Source organism: Scyliorhinus torazame, chromosome 1 (assembly GCF_047496885.1).
Source record: "Scyliorhinus torazame isolate Kashiwa2021f chromosome 1, sScyTor2.1, whole genome shotgun sequence".
Classification (NCBI taxonomy): Eukaryota; Metazoa; Chordata; class Chondrichthyes; order Carcharhiniformes; family Scyliorhinidae; genus Scyliorhinus; species Scyliorhinus torazame.
In genome coordinates this window covers 280,684,326-280,708,128 of record NC_092707.1, presented here as the reverse complement: position 1 = coordinate 280,708,128, position 23,803 = coordinate 280,684,326, and the positions used below count along the sequence as shown (strand labels likewise).

Below are 23,803 nucleotides of genomic sequence, written 5' to 3'. Positions count from 1 at the left end.
AGGTGCCCGCGTTCAACGAGTAGGGTGAAGGGGTCACCCTGCATTATCCCTGACCACCCAGGGGTCTCCAATAGCCCATGAGACCCGCTGGATGCCGCTCCGCCTGGTCCACTTTTGTGCAGACCAGAGATGAATGGCGCCCGGCTGCGGCCTCGCTGGGTTGGATCCCGCGAGGCTGGTGGATGCCTGGGTAAGTTCGCCGAAGTCGGTTTTAACGACTTCGGCACGCGCCGTTCGGTCATGCCCCTTGTGGTTGTGTTTCTGACTTAGATGCTTCACGGGACCTGGCGGATCGTGCGAGGCGTGAAGACTGCCAGGGAGACCGCGAGAGCTTCTCCTGGTGTATCCGCCCGTAGTCACTTTCTTGGGCCCTGTGGAATTTCTCACCGGTCAAGCCCACAGTTAGAGCTGGATTCTTCGGCCCCGTCCGCTGCAAGATCGCGATGGATGGGACGCGGACCATGTAAAGGTCCATTGACCTCGGGTGGGAATTTCCGGTCGCCGGGTGGATGTGGCTGAAGAATCCCACCCTTAGAAGTTTTTTTAGCACTGGGGTGCTGAGCTCAGAGATTGGGCGGTCATTTTGAAAGGGGGGCCCAATCTCTAAATGAGTTTGTGGCCCCCCCTCACCCATGGGAAATGTCATCCCCCACACAACTGGGCATTACCCCCGTCCCTCAAGTGAGGATACCCCGCCATGGGGTCCTTGGGGCCCCTTCTACAGGCCCCGAACAAGTCCCCTTACTGCATCCCCTTCCATGACCCCCACCTGTCATCCCCAACCTCCCAGAGGACACTACTTATCTGCCCTGCAAACGCCCACCCTTCAAACCTCCCCTCCACCCTCCTTTCAAGGGTATTGCCCCCCTCAGGCCCTGACCCTTGACAGTGCCACCCTAGCACCCTTGCACTGCCACCCTGGTACCTGTCAGCTTAGCAGTGCCACCTGGGCACCTTGGCAGCATCAGGGTGGAAGTGCCAAGGTGCCAGCTGGGCAGTGCCAAGATCCCTGCATTCCAGGGGGAGGGCCAGGGGTCCATGCTGCATTATCCCTGGCCACCAAGGGGCCTCCATTGTCCCGGGAGACCCCTGGGGTCCCGTTCCGCCTGGTTCACCTTCTTGTGGACAAATACTGATCGGCGCCTGGCTGCAGCCTCCCTGGAGAGGCCGGTGAATCGAGGGAAGCCGGTAGATCCCAGGTAGATAGGTCTTAAGTAGGTTTCCAACCTCCTTTAGCGAGTGCCGTTTCGTCCCTCCTCTTTTGGGCGGAGTTCCGACTCTGACGCCTCGCGGGACTTGGGTGTATCCCACGAGGTGTGAAGGATGTTGGGAGGCCTGCGGGAGGCCTCTCCCAGTATTCACCGGCCACGTTGTGCTCTCGCTCGAGCATAACACAGCTACTGGATCGTGCTCATGACGTGCATTCACCTTTAAGGAAGCGTACCTTAAACTATTGTCTAACATTACATGTTGTGACAGGAGGTGATGTCTTTGTCCCCAGCCTTATAGTCTCCCAGCTGAGTCTATCATCACATTGTTTTATCTTCGAATAAAGTAACCACATTATTTCATCTATGCTTTTGTACGATTGGTACATCTATGTCAAAGAGAAGACGAATGTAACGGTAACCAAAGATTTGAGAAAAAAGGTATGTTTTAAGGAGCCTTAAATGAGGGGCAGAGAGATGATAAGTGTGAGGGAGAGATTCCAGAGCTAAGGCCTTTAACAGCTATGATGGGGGAGAGCTGGTACGGTGGCGCTCAGTATGATGGAAGAGATAAGGACAGAGGTTCAGTTGCTGTTCTATTCAGGATTGATTTGAGCCACATCATAGAATCATAGAATTTACAGTGCAGAAAGAGGCCATTCGGCCCATCGAGTCTGCACCGGCTCTTCGAAAGAGCACCCTACCCAAGCCCAGACTCCCACCCTATCCCCACAACCCAGTAACCCCACCCAATACTAAGGGCAATTTTGGACACTAAGGGCAATTTAGCATGGCCAATCCACCTAACCTGCACATCTTTGGACTGTGGGAGGAAACCGGAGCACCCGGATGAAACCCACGCACACACGGGGAGAACGTGCAGACTCCACACAGACAGTGACCCAGCCGGGAATCGAACCTGGGACCCTGGAGCTGTGAAGCAATTGTGCTACCCACTATGCTACCGTGCTGCCCATCGGGCAAAGGCAACAAAAGATCAGACCACAGAGGCGAGTACAATGGAAGGGGAGGTCACACCTGGTAGCAACAGAAATTAGGACTGGTAAACATTGGCTGCAAGTTTCAGACTTTAGCACTGTGGTTGTGCCTACACCTCAGAGGCTGCAGTGGTTCAGGAATGCAGCTAGCCACCACCTTCTCAAGGGCAATTAGGGATGGGCAATAAATGCTGACCTAGCCAGCGACACACACAGACCACTTAATGAATTTTTAAAAGAATAGCCCAGGCTATAAAATTATTTTTAAAAAGCCGAGTGAAATACATGCAACAGTCCTCTTAAAAATAACATCAAAAGATATGTCCAGGCCCTGGAATAAATGTCATCTCTAAACCTGATCAAACAGACAAAATGTAACTCCAGTGTTTGAGGTAGTCTGACAAAATTCTATCGTACAGGTGTCGGTGTCCAATGGAAGTCAGAAATGTCAGAGGTCTATAGAAGTGGTTATTTTTATTTTGTGGAAAGTTGCTCTTTAATGGAAGTCAATTATCAGGTACAGCGAGATGAGAAGAACAGAGAAATCTTACCTTGACAACGGCACCTTTGAAACCGGGTCTGGTTTCAACTAGTCGCAGCATCTCAATTTTTTTCTAGGAGAAAATAAGCAAAACACAAGAATAAATCAATAAGAATGCAGTGGTTCAAAGATGAGCTAGTCCATGACTGTTCCATAAAGCGATAAATAACTTTTGGTTTCCCTCTTGTGGCACTAGGAGAGAGATGGTAAGGGGAAAGGAAATGCATGCCTGATTAGCTGTGCCCCTGGGACTTGTACTGGGACCTTAGCTTTTTACCATATAGATCAATGACTTGGGTGCAGGAGCCGAGCGTCATATACCCTGGTTTGCAGTTGCCACAACTGAGATGGAGCAGTTGGTATGAGGGAAATACAAAGGTCCATAGACGGATTAAGAGAATGCGCAAAACTGTTGAAAATAGGAGTTCAAATTGGGGAAGTGAATCATAGAATTCACAGTGTAGAAGGAGGCCATTTGGCCCATCGGGTCTGCACCGGCCCTTGGAAAGGGCACCCCACTTAAGCCCACCCCATCCCTGTAACCCAGTAACCCCACCTGTTCTTTTTGGACACTAAGGACAATTTACCATGGCCAATCCACCTAACCTTCGCATCTTTGGACTGTGGGAGGAAACCGGAGCACCCGGAGGAAACCCACGCACACACGGGGAGAACGTGCAGGTTCGGCTCAGACAGTGACCCAAGCCGGGAATCGAGCCCAGGTCCCTGGCGCTGTGAAGCAACTGTGCTAATCACTGTGCTACCATGCTGCCCCTGGCGAGGTCAACCATTTTGGATCCAAGAAATCCGAATATTTTCTTAATGGCGATGACTGGAAACTAGAGGGGCAAAGGGTTTGGGGCATGGAAACAAACAAAAATCTTTATCTATACAGCCGCTTTAACAAAACAACAAAGAAAAGTACAGCACAGGAACAGGCCCTTCGGCCCTCCAACCCTGCACCAACCATGCTGCCCGTCTAAACTAAAATCTTCTCCCACACAGTAAAAGTTCAAGGTTCTTCATGGGATTGCTATAAAGCAAAATTTGGCACCGAGTCACATAAGGAGGGATTCACCCCCAAACCTCTCTGCCTCTCTCCTCCTTTTAGATGCTCCTTAAAACCTGCTTCTATGACCAAGCTTTTGGCCACCTGTCCCAATGTCTCTTTATGCTGCTCAGTGTCAGATTTACCTTGATAGTCACTCCTGTGAAGCACTTGGGAAGGTTTTACTACATCAGAGGTGCTATATGAATGCAAAGTGTTGTTGCTGCTGCTGACACTTTGTAAGAATAACCAGGACAGGATCGTCTGCAGCACAGTTACACCTCAAAGTCGAAACACAGCAGGTTTTCCAAAAATATCAAGCAGTAAGAATAATTTGCCTGCAAAGTCAGGTGTTGAAGCTAAATGCGGCCTACTGTGGTTCCCAATAATATCCCTCTTTTTCTCACTTGCCAAAGTTACGAAGCACGGTTAAAAATAATCAGAACTGAATGTGGGGAATTGACGCAACATATCGAAACGTAATGATTCACCATGGGATCAGGCTCTGGTTCAGCTCGGGGAATTTTTCTAAATTTGGAGAATAAACTTCATATTTAAAAATCCATAAAGTAACGCCTGACCATCTTGCAGTGGAATTGTGGCTTAACATTTCTGCTTTCCCATCCTGAACAGCTAATGAGTTAAATCTCAAACCGCAAGGCCAAGGGGCCACAGAGCTTGGCAATCAGGTAACAGGCCTTGAACTGTCCGCGAGCATTGAATCACCCAATGACAGAACACAGGTAAAGGTCATTCGGTCCATCATGTCTGGCCGGCTCTTTGGTGGAGTTATTCAGTTAGTTCCGCACACATTGTTCCTTTCCCCTAGCCAGGGGGCAGTCTCAGGATAAGGGGCAGGCCATTTAAGGAGGAATTTCATCAGTCAGAGGACGGTGAATCTTTGGAAGTCTCTACCCCAGAGAGCTTCAGTCACTGAGTATGTTCAAGACGAAGATCAATAGAATCAGTGCAGAAGGGGGCCATTCAGCCCATTGACTCTGAAAGAGCACCCTAACCAGGTGCACTCCCCTGCAACCCCACCTAACCTTTGGACAATTTTTATTATGGCCAATCCACCTAACCTGCACATCTTTGGACTGTGGGAGGAAACCGGAGCACCCGGGAGGAACCCCACACACACACGGGGAGAAAATGCAAGCTCCACACAGTCACCCAAGGTCAGAATTGAACCCAGGTCCTTGGAGCTGTGAGGCAGCAGTGCTAACCACCGTGCCACTGTGCCTTCCCAATAGATTGCAAGATATTAAAGATACCAAGAGATATGGGCCTAGTCCGGCAAAATGGCGTTGAGTAAAAGGTCGGACATGATCTAGTTGAATAGCAGAGCAGGCTCGGGGAGCGGAATGGCCTTCTCTTCATCCTATTTCCTATGTTAAGCAGTACAATGTTAACTATTTGCCTCTCCGTTCAACAGTATGTGGAAGAACAAATCCCTGAAGATATCCAGCTGGAACTGATGGAACTGCAGCTTCAAAGAACTAGTATACTCTGTACTCAACTTGATGGCAAGTATTGATTCAGAGATAACAGCAAATAAGGGCACATTAGTGCAGTTTGTTTTGTTAGTAGATATGAGATATTAAAATAATATTCCATTCTAGGGTTATAAAGTGGTGTGTTAATTCAGCAAGTATTTTGTTTAACTTGATCTTTTCTCATCTTTTGATTTGTATTGAGTTCTGATGCTTTGAGACAGTCAAACATGACAATCTATCTGCAATAGATTTTACCTTGAACTTGCTCTTCTTGTTTCAATTTATGACGTATTTTCCGTATCATGGAGTCAGCCAAGCCTCACTGTGTCACTGGGGGTGTCAGATTCGCTCCAGAGACCTGAGGGGCGGGATTCTCCGATATCGGCGTGATGTCCGCCGACCGGCGGCAAAAACGGCGCGAATCAGTCCGGCATCGCGCCGCCCCAAAGGTGCGGAAGTCTCCGCATCTTGAGGGGCCGAGCCCTCACCTTGAGGGGCTAGGCCCGCGCCGGACTGATTTCCGCCCCGCCAGCTGGCGGGAAAGGCCTTTGGTGCCCCGCCAGCTGGCACAAAACTGACTTTGCCGGGCGGCGCATGCGCGGGAGCGTCAGCGGCCGCTCACGGCATCCCCGCGCATACGCAGTGGAGGGGGTCTCTTCCTCCTCCGCCATGGTGGAGACCATGGCGAAGGTGGAAGGAAAAGAGTGCCCCCACGGCACAGGCCCGCCCGCGGATTGGTGGGCCCTGATCGCGGGCCAGGCCACCGTGGGGGCTGTGGTGTTGGGTGCTCTGAGGTACAGATGAACCAACACGGTTGCAATTGGTACAACGCTGTTTTATTCCAACTTGTTATTTACAGATCTGTCTTGATACTCCGCACGTGGTGACTCTCTGAGTGTCCTGTCCTGGTCTCCAGATGGACTGACCACCAGGTGTCGTGTTTCTTGTCTTATACTGTCTCTGTCCTTGTCTGTGATTGGTTGTCGTGTTATGTGTGCTAATTGGTCGGTCGGTCTGTCTATCATGATGTGTGTGTTTGAATATCATGACATTCCCCCTTTTTTACAAGATTATGTGCCTACGTGGTTATAAATGTGAATGTGTCCTGAGTGTAGCTAAAAGTGTGTGTGCGTGATATTTACAGCATGTACATGTGGCGTAACTATATACATGGGGCGATGTCAGGTGTGACATGCTAACGAGGTTGTACCATAACAAAGAAAGAAAAACTTTGAAGTGTGGTCCGGTCAAACGAGATCTGGAATGATAAAACAGTAACATGTTACAATACAATAGTTGCTAAACTTTGACGTGTGAACAGTCTCATAAGTCCAGTCTAGTAGGTGTGCGACGAATTCGGGTTGACCGCCTCAAGGGTGGGTCGAGAACCACTGGCTGAGGTGCGAGCCTGGCCACGGGTGGCAATAGAAGGGGCATGGTCTGTGGCAGCTCCACAAAGTCACTATCAGGAACCAGTGGAGGACCCGGTGTCTGTGTACGGTTCCGTTGCGAGCGTGGAAGGAGGCGAAGGGCTCGCCGATTGCGCCTATGCACGGATCCATCCGGCATGCGTACCAGGAACGAGCGGGGAGCCACGCATCGGAGAACTTCGGCAGGTGCTGACCAGCCACCATCTGGTAGATGAATGCGGACTTTGTCTCCAGGGGCCAGGGGGGGAAGATCAGTTGCCCTTGTGTCGTACGATCTCTTCTGGCGATCACGCTGCAGTTGCATCTTATGCAGTACCGAAGCATGGTCTGTTGTTGGTGCCAGGATGGAAGGCACAGTTGTTCTGAGGGTGCGACCCATCAGCAGCTGTGCTGGCGAGAGACCCGTGGCTAGCGGGGCCGAGCGATAGGCCAGCAGGGCGAGGTGAAAGTCCGATCCGGCAGCAGCAGCCTTGCAGAGGAGCCGCTTGGCAATGTGAACGCCCTTCTCCGCCTTTCCATTGGACTGGGGATGCAGAGGGCTGGACGTCACGTGTGTGAAGCCATATGAGGCGGCAAAGGACGACCATTCATGGCTGGCAAAACAGGGCCCATTGTCCGACATGACAGTCATCGGAATGCCGTGGCGAGCAAAGGTGTCTTTGCAAGCCCTGATGACAGCAGACAACGTCAGATCGTGCAGGCGTATGACCTCTGGGTAATTGGAGAAGTAGTCCACTATGATAACATAGTCCATGCCAAGCGCGTGAAATAGGTCGACACCCACCTTCGCCCAGGGGGACGTCACCAGCTCATGGGGCAGAAGCGTCTCAGGAGGTTGCGCCGGCTGAAACCTTTGGCAGGTTGTACAGTTGAGCACCATGTTGGCAATATCGTCACTGATGCCCGGCCAGTATACCGCCTCTCGGGCCCTCCGCCTGCACTTCTCGACCCCCAAGTGGCCTTCGTGTATTTGATTGAGAACCAGCTGGCGCATACTGTGCGGAATGACGATCCTGTCTAGCTTCAGAAGGATCCCATCAATGTTGGCTAGGTCGTCCCGTACATTATAGAACTGCGGGCACTGCCCTTTGAGCCGTCCTCCCGTCATGTGGCGCATCACTCGCTGTAAAAGGGGGTCGGCCGCTGTCTCTCTGCGTATGCGGGCCAGACTGGAGTCGTTAGCCGGCAGATTTGCCGCTGTCAAGGCCACCTGTGCCTCGACCTGACATACGAACCCCTCCGCATCTGGTGGTGTACTCACTGCTCGGGATAGGGCATCCGCCACAATAAGGTCCTTCCCTGGAGGGTAGACAAGTTGGAAGTCGTACCTCCTGAGTTTAAGTAGGATGCGCTGGAGGCGAGGTGTCATGTCGTTCTGGTCCTTGTTTATTATGTTGACCAGGGGGCGGTGGTCAGTTTCGACCGTGAATCGTGGAAGACCATATACATAATCATGGAACTTGTCCAAACCAGTTAGCAAGCCCAGGCATTCTTTTTCGATTTGCGCGTAGCGCTGCTCTGTGGGGGTCATAGCCCGTGATGCATAGGAATCCGGGGCCCATGACGACGTGTCATCCCTCTGCAGGAGCACTACTCCAATGCCGGATTGGCTGGTATCAGTTGAGATTTTGGTGGGACGAGACGTGTCGAAGAACGCCAACACTGGTGCCGTGGCAAGTTTGTGTTTGAGCTTCTCCCATTCCAGCTGGTGTGTATGTTGCCACTGGAAGTCTGTAGATTGTTTTACGAGATGGCGCAGAGCCGTTGTGTGGGAGGCAAGGTTGGGAATGAATTTCCCGAGGAAGTTGACCATGCCTAGGAATCGTAGTACAGCCTTCTTGTCGGCCGGCCGCGGCATGGCTGTGATGGCGCTCACCTTGTCTGCATCCGGACGGACCCCTGACCGGGAGATGTGGTCCCCCAGGAACTTCAGTTCGGTCTGGCCAAAGGCACACTTGGCTCGGTTGAGGCGCAGGCCATTTTCCCGTATGCGGGCAAAAACACGTTGGAGACGATGTATGTGCTCCTGCGGTGTGGTGGACTAGATGATGACATCGTCCACATATACGCGCACCCCTTCGATGCCTTCCATCATCTGCTCCATGATTCTGTGGAAGACTCGGATGCCGAGATGATGCCAAATGGCATCCGGTTGTAGCAGAATCTGCCGAAAGGGGTGTTAAAGGTGCATAGCTTTCGGCTGGACGGGTCCAGTTGGATCTGCCAAAATCCTTTAGAAGCATCTAGTTTGGTGAATATCTTGGCTTGGGCCATTTCACTGGTGATTTCCTCCCGTTTAGGTATGGGATAATGTTCCCGCATAATGTTATTATTTAGGTCTTTAGGGTCTATACAGATGCGGAGCTCACCAGAGGGCTTCTTGACACACACCATGGAGCTGACCCATGGCGTGGGCTCCGTGACCCTGGATAGGACCCCTTGGTCCTGGAGATGCTGCAGCTGCAGCTTGAGGCGGTCTTTAGGTGGCGCAGGAACCCTGCGAGGTGCGTGAACGACTGGGATGGCGTCCGGTTTGAGGCGAATTTTGTATGTGTATGGCAGTGTTCCCATGCCTTCAAATGCCTCCTGGTTGTGGGCGAGGAGCGATTGGAGATGTGCGTTGAACTCAGCATCCGGGAAGTCAGATGTGTCGTCTGGAGAGAGAGACAGAATTCGCTGCACAAGGTGGAGAGCCTTACATGCCTGTGCGCCCAGCAAGGAATCCTTCGATGAGCCAACTATTTCAAACGCGAGTGTGGCCGTGTGCGTTTTGTGTGTCACCTGGAGCTGGCAGGATCCCATGGCCGGGATAACGTTCCCGTTGTAGTCGACCATCTTGCACCGGGATGGCTGGATAGGTGGTCTGACCTTCATGGCATGGAATGCTGAATATGCTATGAGATTGGCGGATGCGCCAGTGTCCAAGCGGAAAGTGATCTGCGATCGGTTGTCCGTCAGGGTGGCACTCCATTCATCGGCCGGATTGATGGTGTAGACGCGGTTCACATCAATGACCGCAACCCGGAAGGCATCTTGGTCATCTGTGTCGTTGAGTTGGATGTCCTGATGTGTGGGCTGGACGGTCCGCACGTGTCTGCGAGGTTGTCGGAGATGTGGAAGATCCATCGGTTGAACCGCTCGACAGTAGGCAGCATAGTGGCCCATCCTGCCACAGCGTAGGCATTGTCGGTTTTTTGCAGGACATTGCCCTTTTAAATGTGCAGCTCCACAGTTGCTGCACGTCATGACGTCACGGCGTTCGTTATGCCACTGCTCATGCGCAGTTCGGTCTTGCATCGGGCGCTCCTGCGCAGTGCGTCCCTCGATGTTGCCGTTGGTTTTGGCGCGCACAAGCGCGGGAGACCTCGAAAAGCACGCAAAACGGCCGCCCTCGTCCGGGCCGCGGGCCGGGAGAAACTCGATTGCCTGGATGCGTTCGGCCTCGTGGGCGGCCTGGCTTGCCGATTCGATCGCGTGGGACCCCCTCTGTGCCGATTCGGTCGCCTGAAATTGGGCAAAGCGGCTGGTCGCATTTTCATGCAGGACAAAGGCTTCCACCGCAGGTGCTAAGGTCAGGCCTTTAATTTTAAGAAGCTGCTGGCGTAGGCCACTGGAGGCAACGCCAAAAACGATCTGGTCCCGGATCATGGACTCTGAGGTGTTGCAGTTACCGCAGGACTGCGCGAGTATGCGTAGGTGCGTCAGAAAGGGTTGAAAGAGCTCGTCCTTACCTTGCAGGCGTTGCTGAAAGACATACCTCTCAAAGCTTTCATTGACCTCAACGTTGAAGTGCTGGTCGAGCTTGAGGAGGACCGTGTCATATTTGGACTGGTTCTCGCCTTCCGCGAACACCAAGGAGTTGTATACATCGATGGTGTGCTGACCTGCGGTAGTGAGGAGCATGGCAATCTTTGTTTCGTCCGAGGCACCCTGTTTTTCGTTGGCTCGCATGTACAGTTCAAATTGCTGCTTGAAGAGCTTCCAATTGGTGCCCAGGTTCCCAGCGACTTGCAACGGCTGCGGTTTGTTGGTGATGTCCATATCTCAGGATGGCAGATTTGCCGGCAGGTATCGATCCACTCACTGGTATCATGTGGTGTTGGGTGCTCTGAGGTACAGATGAACCAACACAGTTGCAATTGGTACAACGCTGTTTTATTCCAATTTGTTATTTACAGATCTGTCTTGATACTCCGCACGTGGTGACTCTCTGAGTGTGTTGTTAATCAGGTCCTGTCCTTGTCCTGGTCTCCAGATGGACTGACCACCAGGTGTTGTGTTTCTTGTCTTATACTGTCTCTGTCCTTGTCTGTGATTGGCTGTCATGTTATGTGTGCTAATTGGTCTGTTGGTCTGTCTATCATGATGTGTGTGTTTGAATATCATGACAGGGGCACCCCCCGGGGCCAGATCGCTCCGCGCCCCCCCAGGACCCCGGAGCCCACCCGCGCCGCCGTCCCCCGCCGTCCCAATGGTGGTTCAATCCACGCCGGCTGGCGTGGGTTGATAGCGGCGGGACTTCGGCCCATCGCAGACCAGAGAATCGGCGGGGGGGGGGGCCGCCAACCGGCGCGGCGCGATTCCCGCCCCCGCCGAATATCCGGTGCCGGAGAATTCGCCAACCGGCGGGGGCGGGATTCACGCCAGCCCCCGGCGATTCTCCGACCCGGCGGGGGGTCGGAGAATCCCGCTCCTGAACACAGAACCTAATCTGAGGCAATTTGATTGAATCGTATGAGAACCTGAGGAATCTTGATAGGGTCGATGTGGACAGGATGTTTCCTCTTGTGGGAGAATCTAGTAATACGGGTCACTCTTTCAAAATAAAGGGCTGCCCATTTAAGCCAGAGCTGAGGAGAATTGGTGAGTCTTTGGAACTCTCTTCCTCAAAAGCAGAATCCTTGAATATTTTTCAGGCAGGGCTGGATAGATTCTTGACTAAGAAGGGGGAGATTTGAAGGGGCCCGGTAAATTTGGTTTATGGCTGGCTCTGAATATGTTAATGATGCTTTAAATATGTTAATCTGGGTCACGCCCTCGCTGGGTTTGAACCAGAATATGTCACCGGCCAGATGCAGGGAGAATCTCAAAATGAGTTCTCCCGACGCAAATCACGTTATGACCCTCTCGTGAATGTCTCCGGCCATTATGCAGTTTGCGCTGGGGCGAGTGGGACTGGAGAATTGCCCCCACAATGTATTTGTGCATTGCCTGCTCCCTGTGACCTGTGGTAGTCACACAGATGCTGCAAGACTCCTTTGCTCCACCAAGCCTCCGGACGCCATCCGGTGGCACAAATCAGTTACAGCAGCACACCGAGATGAACTGTGAAATTAAACTGCACCAGTCAGTGGGTGAACCACTTGCTTTGTAATTGTACCCAAATTCACCAAGAAGGGCTAGAAATAAAAATATTCTTAAATGGCCTGGCTTTCCCCTAGTTAGTCAGTAACCAATCTTCAGCTGATAAATTGAACTGTCCACCTAGAGTATAGCCAGAGAGCGGAAAGCTGGCAATGCAGTAGTGTCTGCGCCTCTGTCGTGGGGCTGAGGGACATTGTTAGGGCTAGAGTGGGGACAGTTTCCTTAGCCCATCAGCAAGATTCACTTGCTGCTTCCTAAGGTCAGGCTGATCTTCCTCACTGCCTCAGTTTCAGATCCAACCGTTTTACAACCAGTGAGATGGATGTCCCTGTTTAATGCTTTCATCACCAGTGCATTTCTCAATGGCACACAGATAGGCATCACTACTACTCGAAGAGGAAGAGCAGGTTATAGTCTGCATCCCAGCCTTGGAAGCTCCACTTTCACCTCTGCATGTGAAGGTATTTTCAGGAAGAGCCTTCCCCACCCGAGCCCAGTTCAAATCCCAATCCCCAAGCAGCCACAGCCTGTATAAAAAGCAGAAGGTGCAGATTCAGGAAATCAATGAAGGCGTGTGCATAAGACATGCACAGCGAGGGAAAGGAGTCATCTACAGGACAATGAAAGAAGCACAGAAAGAGTAAGAAATGTAAGATACCTTAGCTATGTACGCATATCTACATAGAATTAGGATTTAGTTTAATCCCATATTGAACATTTTTTTTGTTTTCTGTTTCCTTTTAAATAGCTTGTGAATTTATCTTGTAGCCAGAAATAATGAACTGGTTAACGTTGGTCATTTCCAAGATATTTTAGAAACATACAAATAGGAGTAGGCCATTCAGCCCGTCGAGCTGGCTCCGCCATTCAATAAGATCACGGCTGATCTGATTGTAACCTCAACACCACACTTATGCCAACCCCTGATAACCTTTCACCCCCTTGTTCATCGAGGATCGATCTCGCTCTGCCTTAAAAGTATTCAAAGATTCTGCTTTCATCACCTTTTGAGCAACTCTCTGAGAGAAAATAATTTCTCCTTATCTCTGTTTTAAACTGGCGACCCCTTATTTTGAAACACATCCATCCTGCCTGCTCCACCCTTTCCCCCACAAGTCCTGAACATGGCCATAGTTAAAATTGAGCTGTACATTTAGTACTCACTATAATGATATGTAGACAGACATGTAACTAAACGGTTTCATAGATTATCATAGAACTAACAGTGCAGAAGGAGGCCATTCGGCCCATCGAGTCTGCACCGGCTCTTGGAAAGAGCACCCTACCCAAGGTCAACACCTCCACCCTATCCCCATAACCCAGTAACCCCACCCAACACTAAGGGCAATTTTGGACACTAAGGGCAATTTATCACGGCCAATCCACCTAACCTGCACATCTTTGGACTGTGGGAGGAAACCGGAGCACCCGGAGGAAACCCACGCACACACAGGGAGGATATGCAGACTCCGCACAGACAGTGACCCAAGCCAGGAATCGAACCTGGGACCCTGGAGCTGTGAAGCAATTGTGCTATCCACAGGTGTTAATCACAACACCTAGCTGTAACATTACCACTAGAGGGCATTACAAAACCCACTATATAACTGAGCTCCCAGCTCTAGCTTTTTTTCCATGCAGGAGTTATCAGATAGCAGCAGTGTAGCAGAGTAAGATCACAGCCTAGACACCACATGTAGCTTAGATACAGTTTGTAAAGTTATTTATCTTACTTTATTATTGGAGTTAATTCAGTGGAGTGTCGAACTCATTTATTAGTTTTATCATTACTTAATAAATTCTTTGTTTACTTCGAAGACTCGAGTGTTCTTCAACATCATCTACAGTTAGTAACAACATATATTACTTAAACCCAGGAATGTAACACTCACATAACGTTGATATTCCACTGAAGTTTTTGCTCGTTCAAGGCTTCGCCTACGAAAAAGTGGTGGCACAGCAGAAATGTGAGTAAATTTCAGGGGAGAGCCTTGCTGAAAGACAAAGGTTTTACACAATGTTTTATGAGTAATGCCAGCATCATTTCAATACTTTTCGATTTGGGGAATTGATTAATTTAATGCCAATTTATAATTTATGAGGGTACCAGAAACTCGAGCGTGCTCAAAACCAGAGCAGCGGGGGACGTCCGATGGCGGCATGTAGGGAGAAGTCGCATGTTCGGTGGCTCCTGCTCGAGGCTTGATTTTTTAGAATTTAATGCCCGGTCCCGGGGCAATTTTTCAATGACTAGTTGCAGGAAGATAAGGAAGGAGGGGGATGTCCAAAAACCAAAAGAAAGCTGACATGAAGAAGGGGGCGAGTGACGGTTCACTGGCGAGCGAAAGGGTCAGCTTGGCAACTGGAACGATGGTGAAGGCTGGGTCATGGGTCAGGCCACACTGTTCATGGCAGAAAAGATGACCGAAGTGATGGTTGTGGAGTTTGAAAAGCAGTTTGCTAAGCACATGGAGGTGATGAGGAAGCAGATGATGGCGGCATTAAAGTGCTGGTGGAGGACGCGATTGCTCCGGTGAAAGCGGCGGTGTCGAGAACATCGGGCGTGGTGTGGGAGCAGGGTGAGAGACTGAAGGGGGTGGAGGAGGCCTTGTCATCACACAGCGATCAGCTCACCTCAATGGGTTCAGAACTGCAGAGGGTGGTGGAGGCCAACAAAGGTCTGGGAGCAAAGGTGGAAGACCTGGAAAATAGATCTAGGCGGTAAAATCTGAGAATTGTGGGCCTGCGCGAAGGGGTGGAGGGCCCGAGGCCGACTAAGTACTTTGCCAAGATGTTGGCGGAACTGTTGGAGGAGGGGGAAGTTCCCTCCCGGTATGAACTTGATCAGGCTTATCGGTCGTTGAGGCCTATACTGAAGGCGAATGAGCCACCAAGAGTGGTGATTATTTGTTTTCACAGGTACCACATGAATGAGAAGGTCCTGAGTTGGACGAAGCAGAAGCAGGAGGTGCAGTGGGCTGGGGCTGGTATATGTATATACCAGGACTTAACCATGGAGTTGGCGAGGAGGCGGGCGGCCTTCGGCCAAGTGAAGACCGCACTGTATAACAGCAGGGTGCAGTTCGGCATAGTGTACCCAGCTAAGTTGAGGGTGACCTACAACTCCAAAGACTTTTACTTTGAGACAGTGGAAGCGGCGGAGGCGTTTATAAGGTAGAAGGACTGGGGAAGAAGTGAGGATTGGTCTTCGACTGAGGGTAGGGAGTGGAAGATTATATATGGTTCTATTTTTTTCATGTTGTTATTTGTGTTAAATGGGGTGAAACTACCAGTTTGAGTAAGGTAGGTGTGGTGATATGCATCACTGTAAATACACAAGGGGTTAATGTAAATACACTGGGACTAAATAAACACTAGAGGGAGCACCAGAGACATCATGACACACACACATTCCACCAATAGGTCAGTAAGATAGGACACGACCAATGGGCAGTCAAGACACACCCAGAGGTGACACTACCACAAGGGGGCTACCCATATAAAAGGACAGGGCACACATGCTCTTTCTCTTTTCCACAGGCGACACTCAGTGAGAGACAGGGGCAGATCGGATGCATCACACCCACACGTGGATTAGAGCAGACTGGTTAGGTAGATTGAGTTACTATAGTTAGATTAGCAGGAGAGGCGAACTCAAGTAGGAGAATTGTTAACTGTTCAATAAATGTGTTAAACCTATCTCCAAGTCTGAACCTTCCTTTGTCAGAGTGCACATCGAGGAAGCAGCTTATGCTACCTGAAGAAGCATAACACAACAGTAGGAGTTTGGATTTTTTGCAATGACGGTTTTCTGGGATTTGTGTGTTTGCACTGGGTTTGTTTGTCTGAAGGGGATTTCTTTGTTTTCCTGGGATCGGGTAGGGGGGGAGGGGATTGGTGGGGAGTGGGGCCTGGGCGGGGGCCTCCATACTAGCAAGCTCAAGCTGGCTAGTGAACGGGTGGGGGGGGGGGAAGGGACTGCGGCCATTGGAGGCAGGCCGATCAGGTTTTGATGGGTCCAGGAGATGTGAAAAGTGGGGGAAGGGGACCGATACTGGGAGAGGTTTTTTCAAATGGGTGGATGGGGAATTCTGGGAGGGAGGAGAGGTTCGATGGCAACAAAGGGACGGGGCGGGCCAGGTCCAGGGTTCATGAAAGGAAGGCAGCTATTTTCGACTATCAGGAGGGTACTAAATGTAATCATGACGCCGGCTGAGGGAAAGGAGACAGAGGTGGTTGATGCGGAAAAGGCGTTAGTTCGGGTAGAATGGGGGCACTTGATGGTGGTTCTTGAGAGGTTCGAGATTGGGCCGAGATTTACGGAATGGGCACAGCTACTATATAAGGAACTGATGACAAGTGTCCACACAAATAACATGAGTTCGGGTTACTTTGCTTTGCACCGGGGGACAAGGCAGGAGTGTCCTATGTCTTCTCTGGATTAGCGAAAGAGCCTTTGGCGATTGCTTTTGGAGCTCTGGACTGTGGAAGGGAATAGTACGGTAGGGGGATGTAACGTAGGGAGCTGGATTCTCCATTTCAGTGGAGCATGCGTGGTCTTTTACAACCAAAAAATCTGCCCGAACCCCTCACTGGTTCCGGCACTGATGAGGGGCTAGCACTGGCACCGACTGAAACCCCTGCTCCCGTGCCGAAAACAGCCGGAGAATGGCCGGGTCCCAGGCCGTGCATGCGCACAGCAGATGACCTGCAGTGGTCGCACCGTACAACATGGCGCTGGCTGTGCGCGGACCCAACCCGCCATCCACGACAACCACAGCCCACCCCCTGGCCATCTCCTGGCCACCCCCCACAAGTCCCTCCAGCCCTCGCAGAAGCCCCCCCCCCCGGCCAGTGGCACAGATCCCGGCCAAATGTGGTGGCGCTGGACACAGTCCGCGACCGGTACACCGGGTTCACGATTTGTGGGACCACATGTGTCCCGCGTCATCAGGACATCGGCCCATCGGGGGCGGAGCATCACAGGTGGGCCGGCCAATCAGGCGCTAACGGCATTGCAACTGCACGCGGCGCATGTCACGATGATGCCATTTCAGAGTAGGCGGAGCATGGCTGAACGCCGTCAAATAGGCGCAAGCCAGGATTTCGGCGTCGGAGCCTATTCTCCGCCCGATCGGCGAACACAATTTCAGTGACAGGCTACGGAGAACCCCGCCCAGGGTATTTATGTATGCGGACAATTTATTGCCATATATTTCAGAGCCGGGTACATCGGTGGGGAATGTAATGGGACTTCTCCCAACATCTGGGTCTTTTTCACGTTATAAAATTGAACCTGGTGAAGAATGAATAATTTGTGGTGTCCTGGCCGGCAGTGGGAGGGCTGCCATTTCGCAGGGCAGCAACCCACTTCAGGTACTTGGGGGTCCAGGTGGCGTGGGACGGGGGGCTCCCGAGGTACAATTTTACTAGTTTGGTGGGGAGTGTGTAAACGGATTTGGCAAGGTGGGACAACCTCCCTCTGTCATTGGAGGTCGGGTCTAGGCGATTAAAATGAATGTGCTGCCGTGATTTTTGTGCTTATTTCAGTGCCTGCCGGTCTTTTTGCCAAAGGCATTCTTTAAGGATGTGGACAAGTCGGTCACTTCATTTATTTTGGGTTTTAGGGGGGGGGAAGGTAGCCAGGGTTAAGAAGGTGGTCCTGCAGAGACGGCGGCAAGCAGGGGGGCTGGGCCTCCTGAATTAATTATATTATTCTTGGGCGGCAAATGCGGAAAAGGTGAGGAGTTGGTTTGTAAGGGATTTGGAAGTCCCAGTCCCTTCTGGACAAGGAGCATGAATCCACACTGGCACCATGGACAATGGAGATAACTGCTGCCTATAGCAATTCTCCAGCAAGGATTTGATGCCTTCAGGTGAGAGGAAAGTCGCAAGAGAAGGAGAGTTGAAAGAGTGGGGCCATGGGAGATGCATTTTTGTTGAATGTCATCTAGTGTACATTGCTTGCTTCAGTGCCAGCCAATTTGAGATCCCCACCCCTTTTCTACAAATCTCTCCCATCCCAAAACCTGACCTGGCTGATTTCCCAGTCTCCCGGACTGTCGAGTTGCATTGGGGCATCCATTTGACACCGGAAGCTCACGAGGTGACATTTGAACGAGGCCCAAACCTCAGGCCAGAAAGAGCCCAGCACAAAGAGGGGGACTTTGCACCTGATTTTGAATGCAAGTGCAATTCATCTCCCTCCCCCTCCAACCCAGTCCCCATCGTGTCTCATCATTGTCAATAGCTCAAGTATTAAAGCGTCCAAGGTAAGGTCAATTTATGCCGAGAAAATAAAAACAAAAGCACTGTATAGCTGCCCCACAAAATGCGTGACGTTGTTGGCAGTGAGTCAAGCACTCGTTTCAGCTTAGGGACCTTTGGTCATAGGTTGGAGTTAAAAGTTAAGCCACAGTGAGATAGTCTCCTGTAGCATGGATCTTTGGTGTGGCCAGTAGGCTTATGAATTATTATAGATTTTCATGTTGAAGGGTGCCATTTCAAATCAATGCAAATATAGCAATATTACAGTAGCCTTAATCAGTGGCTAAAACAAGATTATAGAAATGTGAATGCTCCAATTGTTTTGCAAGCCAAACTGTGTTTTAACACTAAATTCAAGATAAGTGAACTTCCGGTGATGGCCATGGTGTGAGTGGTCGCACACAGAGAAGCTCCTGCTCGAAGGCATAGAAAAAGCTCTTTTTACCCACAAAGGGGAGAAATCTCGACGGAAAAGTGTAACTGAAGGTCGGAGGAGAGGTTTCCCCCGGGAGTGGTATGTCTGCTGGTTATCAAACCCGGCAGAAGGTGAAAGACCTGGCCAAGGAGCTGGAAGAAACCTGTGGCGCAGCAGCTATTGGAAAGATGGTGGAGGGGGCAGGGTCAGTGCAGGTTGGAAAACCCCAGATGGAACAGTTGATGGCCTTCATCAAGGAAGAGTTCCACCAGCAGAGGAACGAGATGCAGGAGGATCGATTGAAGGCCATCGAAGTGGCTGCGGCACCCCTGAAAGGCACGATGGAGAGGGTCGAAAGTCTCTGGAGTCACAGGGGTCACAGACCGAGAGATCGAGAAGATGATGTTGGGCCACAGCGATCAGGTGGTGGCATTGGAGGCGGAGGTGGGGCTCTTAGGAAACCTTTGCAAGACGTTGAGAGCAAAGCTGGAAGAGCAAGAGAATAGGTCTAGAAGGTAGAATCTATGGATAGTGGGCCTGCCTAAAGGAGTGGAAGGCACAAGCGCCACGAGGTATGTTTCAAGGATGTTGGCAGGGCTGGTGGTGGAGGGGGTGCTTGACAAGGCCCCAGAGGTGGATAGAGTGCACTGGTCATGACCAGGGAAATATTGACAGAGACAGGGGAGGTAGTGTTGGAATCGGGGAAGATAAATGAGATGTTTAGGGAATACTATAAGGAACTGGACAGGGTGGATCCTGGGGGATGAAGAGGGGGACATGGGGAAGTTTTGGGATGAGCTGGAGTTCCCACAGCTGGAGGAAGAGAAAAGGCAGGTACTGGAGGAGCCTTTGGGGCTGAGGGAGGATTGGACAGCAAAAGGGGGATGAAGTCAGGAAAGACCCCGGGGCCGGATGGGTTACCTGGCAGAATTTTATAAGGAGTTTGCAAAGGAACCGGCACCACATCTGCTGGGGTCGTTTAGTGAGGTCCTGGAGAAGGGGGAGCTGCCAGAGATGATGACGCAGGCAATGATCACATTAATACTGAAGAAGGGGAAGGACCCGTGAGAATTATGGGTCATACAGGCCCATTTCGCTGTTAAGTATGGATGTAAAAGTGTTGGCTAAGTTGGTGGTGGGGAGGATGGAAGAGGTGCGTCTGTTATATGTGGCACCGGTGGTGAGCATACAGACTAACGATATGAGCTCACAAAGTCTCGGGTTACACAGGGGAACAAGGCAGGGATGCCCGCTGTCGCTGCTGCTGTTCGTGCTAGCAATAGAACTCCTAGCAACAGCCCTCAAGGGGTTGGCAGTGTGGCAAGGGATTACAACGGGAAGTAGGGAGCATCAGGTGTCGTTATGTGTGGACAACCTGTTACTGTACGTGTCGGACCCGCTGGAGAGCATGGGGAGGATTATGGGCTTGTTGGGGACGTTCGGGGCGTTCACGGGATATAAATTAAACATCGGGAAAAGTGAGGTGTTCCCGTTGAATGAATTGTGTCAAAGAGCCAGCCTAGGGGGGCTGCCATTCAAGGTAGCTAGAGACAGGTTCAGATACCTGGGATCCAGGTAATGGGATAGTGGGCGATGTTGCATAAATGGAATTTAACAAAGCTGGTGGAGGAGGTTAGGGAAGATTTTAAGAGATGGGAAACACTGCATCTGACTCTGACAGAGAGGGTCCAAGTGGTGAAGATGAATGTCCTGCTAAGGTCCCCATTCATATTCCAGACGATCCTGGGGCGGAATTCTGCCATAATCGGCGGGGCGGGCAACTCCGGCGGGAAGGAGTGAAGGAATCCTCCGCACCTTCAGGGGCTAGGCCGGCCCCGGAGTGGTTTGCGTTGCGCCGGCCAGCGGTGAAAGGGGTTGGCGCCACGCCAACCGGCAGTGAAGGGCCTCCGCTGGCCGGTGCGAGTTGGCGCATGCGCGGGAGCGCCAGCGTTTGCTGGCGTCATCCCAGCGCATGCGCAGAGGGCTTTGTTTCCGCACCGGCAATGGCGGACCGCTACAGCTGCCGATGCGGAAGAATAGAGTGCCCCCACGGAACAGGCCTGCCCGCAGATCGGTAGGCCCTGATCACAGGCCAGGCCACCGTGGGGGCACCTCCCGGGGCCAGATACCCCCGCTCCCCCCCCCCCCCCCCGAGAACCCCGGAGGCCGCCGGCGCCGCCAGGTCCCGGCGGTCAGGACCTACTTTAATTTACACCGGCGGGACCGGCAACAAACGGGCGGCCACTCAGCGCATCGCGGGCCGGAGAATCACTGGGGGGTCCGCTGCCAGCGGCCGCCGACCGTTGCGCGCGATTCCCGCCCCCGCCAAATCCCCGGCGCCGGAGAATTCAGCAGCCGGCGGGGGCGGGATTCACGCCGCCCCCAGGCGGGGGGTCGGAAAATCCCGCCCCTGATATTTGTACCAAAGGCCTTTTTCCAGAAACTGGATATGATTATTTCAGAGTTTGTGTGGGCGGGAATGATGCAAAGGGTAAAGAGGATCCTGTTTTTTTTTTGTTAGAAAATATTTTATTGAAGCATTTGTAATTTTCAGAATTTAACATATTGACATTTCTAAAACAACCGCGCAGCTCGACGCACAAAATACCCCCTAAAATAACAACAAACAATAAACCACTTCCCCCCACTTCTCCCGCCCTATCCCCAATTACCCGTATACTAAATTCCCTGTCCTTATTTAACATTACCATGCCTCCTATTTTCCTCTCCCCCCCCCCCACTTTTTCCCTTTCCCCCTTTACTGCTGACGTTCAATTTTTGTTGAAGAAATCGATGAACGGCTGCCAACTCCGGGCGAATCCCTGTATTGATCCTCTCAGAGCGAACTTAATTTTCTCCAGACTGAGAAACTCTACCATATCACTGACCCACACTCCTGATATCGGGGGCTCCGAGTCCCTCCATCTCAGCAAGATCCGTCTCCGGGTCACCAGGGAGGATATTGGCCTCCCTCCACCCCTTTGCCCCCGGATCTTCCGACACCCCAAATATTGCCAATTCTGGATTCGGAGTTACCCTACCTTCCAGGACTTCCGACATAACATCCGCAAATCCCTGCCAGAATTCCCTCAGTTTCGGACATGCCCAAAACATATGAACATGGTTGGCTGGGCTACCCCCACATTGCCCACATCTGTCCTCCACCTCCTCGAAGAACCTACTCATCCGGGCTACCGTTATGTGGGCCCTGTGGACTACCTTGAACTGAATCAAGCTAAGTCTAGCACAGGATGAGGATTCATTTACCCTTTTCAAGACTTTTTCCCACAGTTCAGTTTCCAGCTCCCCACTTAGCTCTTCTTCCCACTTCCTCTTCACCTCTCTGATAGGGGCCCCTTCCCACTCTAACAATTCCCTGTATATCTCCGAAACCTTCCCACCTCCAACCTCTGTTTTTGACAGCACTTTATCCTGTAGTCCCCTCAGGGGGAGGCGAGGAAAGCTGGGACCTGTCTCCGTACAAAGTCCCGCACTTGAAGATACCGAAACCCGTTCCCACCCGGCAAATCAAACTCCTCCTCTAATGTCTCCAAGGTCGGAAAGCCGTCCTGGATGAATAGATTCCCAAACATCTCAATCCCTACCCGCTGCCATTCCTTAAAGCCTCCATCCAGCCCCCCCGGGACAAACCGGTGATTGTCACAGATCGGTAACCACACTGACTATCCCTCCAGTCTCGTATGCTGCCTCCATTGCCCCCACACCCTCAGGGCTGCCAGCACCACAGGACTTGTTGAGTACCGAGCCGACGAGAACGGCAGGGGCGCCGTCAGTAAAGCCTCCAGCCTCGTACCTTTGCAGGATGCTGCCTCCATCCGCTCCCAGACCGACCCCTCCCCCACTACCCACTTCCTGACCATCGATATGTTGGCAGCCCAATAATAGTTAATAAAGCTCGGGAGAGCCAATCCCCCTTCCCCGCGGGCCCGTTCCAGGAGTGTCCTCTTTACTCTCAGGGTTTTACCCACACATATAAACCTTGATATCGCCACATTCATATTTCTGAAAAAAGCCTTTGGGACAAAAGTCGGGAGACATTGAAAAAAGAAAACCAGTCTCGGAAGGACCGTCACCTTCACTGTGCATGTCCCATCTACGGAAATCCCTTCTCATTTGCTCCACTGCTTTGCCCAAATTTAACTTGTGAAGCTGCCCCCAATCCTTGGCCACTTGAATCCCCAGATACCTAAAACTCTTCTCAACCACTTTAAAAGGTAGCTCCTTTAGCCTCCTTTCCTGCCCCCGTGCCTGAATCACGAACATCTCGCTCTTTCCCATATTTAACTTATAGCCTGAAAATCGCCCAAATTCTCCTAATACCTCCATGATTTCGGTCATCCCCCCACCGGGTCTGTGATATAAAGCAGCAAATCATCCGCATAGAGAGAGACCCTGTGCCCCCATCCCCCGTCCCGTCCCCCCTCACTATACCCCCCCCCCAGGTATTCGCTGCTCTCAGAGCCATTGCTAAGGGTTCTATGGCCATGGCAAACAGTAATGGGGAGAGTGGGCATCCCTGCCTTGTCCCCCGACAAAGACTGAAGTATTCTAACCAAACTTGGTTAGTTCTTACATTTTCCACCGGGGCCTAGTACAATAGCTGGTCCCACTCCACAAATCCCTGCCCAAACCCAAACCTGCCTAAAATATCCCATATATACTTCCACTCCACTCAGTCGAAAGCCTTCTCCGCGTCCATGGCAACTACCACCTCAGCCTTGCGCCCCTCCACTGGCATCATAATTACATTAAGAAGCCGTCCAATGTTGGATGTCAGGTGCCTGCCCTTTACAAATCCCATCTGATCCTCCCCAATTATCTCCAGGACACAATCCTCAATTCGAGTGGCCAGGGAGATTGGCCTGTACGATCCACAGCTCTCTGGATCCTTGTCTCGCTTCAGGATGAGAGAAATTGATGCCTGTGATAACGTTGGGGGGAGTACTCCCAGCTCCTTGGACTCGTTGAAAGCCTTAACCAGGAGCGGTCCCAGTAACCCAGAGAACTTCTTATAA

The 23,803-nt window shown here is 51.6% G+C and overlaps 1 protein-coding gene across 4 annotated transcripts in view; it reads right to left on the bottom strand.

Annotated features, from left to right (window-relative positions):
- The window catches only part of LOC140421790 (uncharacterized), a 333,807-nt gene that overhangs the window by 300,993 nt on the left and 9,011 nt on the right, over positions 1–23,803 (bottom strand). For 3 of the 4 annotated variants that reach the window (XM_072506679.1, XM_072506666.1, XM_072506655.1), the window contains exons 3-4: positions 13,978–14,079; positions 2,758–2,820 (exon numbers count right to left, since the gene is read on the bottom strand). In XM_072506679.1, coding sequence (XP_072362780.1) covers positions 2,758–2,820; positions 13,978–14,079 — 165 coding nt within the window. The remainder of the gene's footprint in view (positions 1–2,757; positions 2,821–13,977; positions 14,080–23,803) is intronic. The other variant, XM_072506676.1, reaches the window with a different exon arrangement.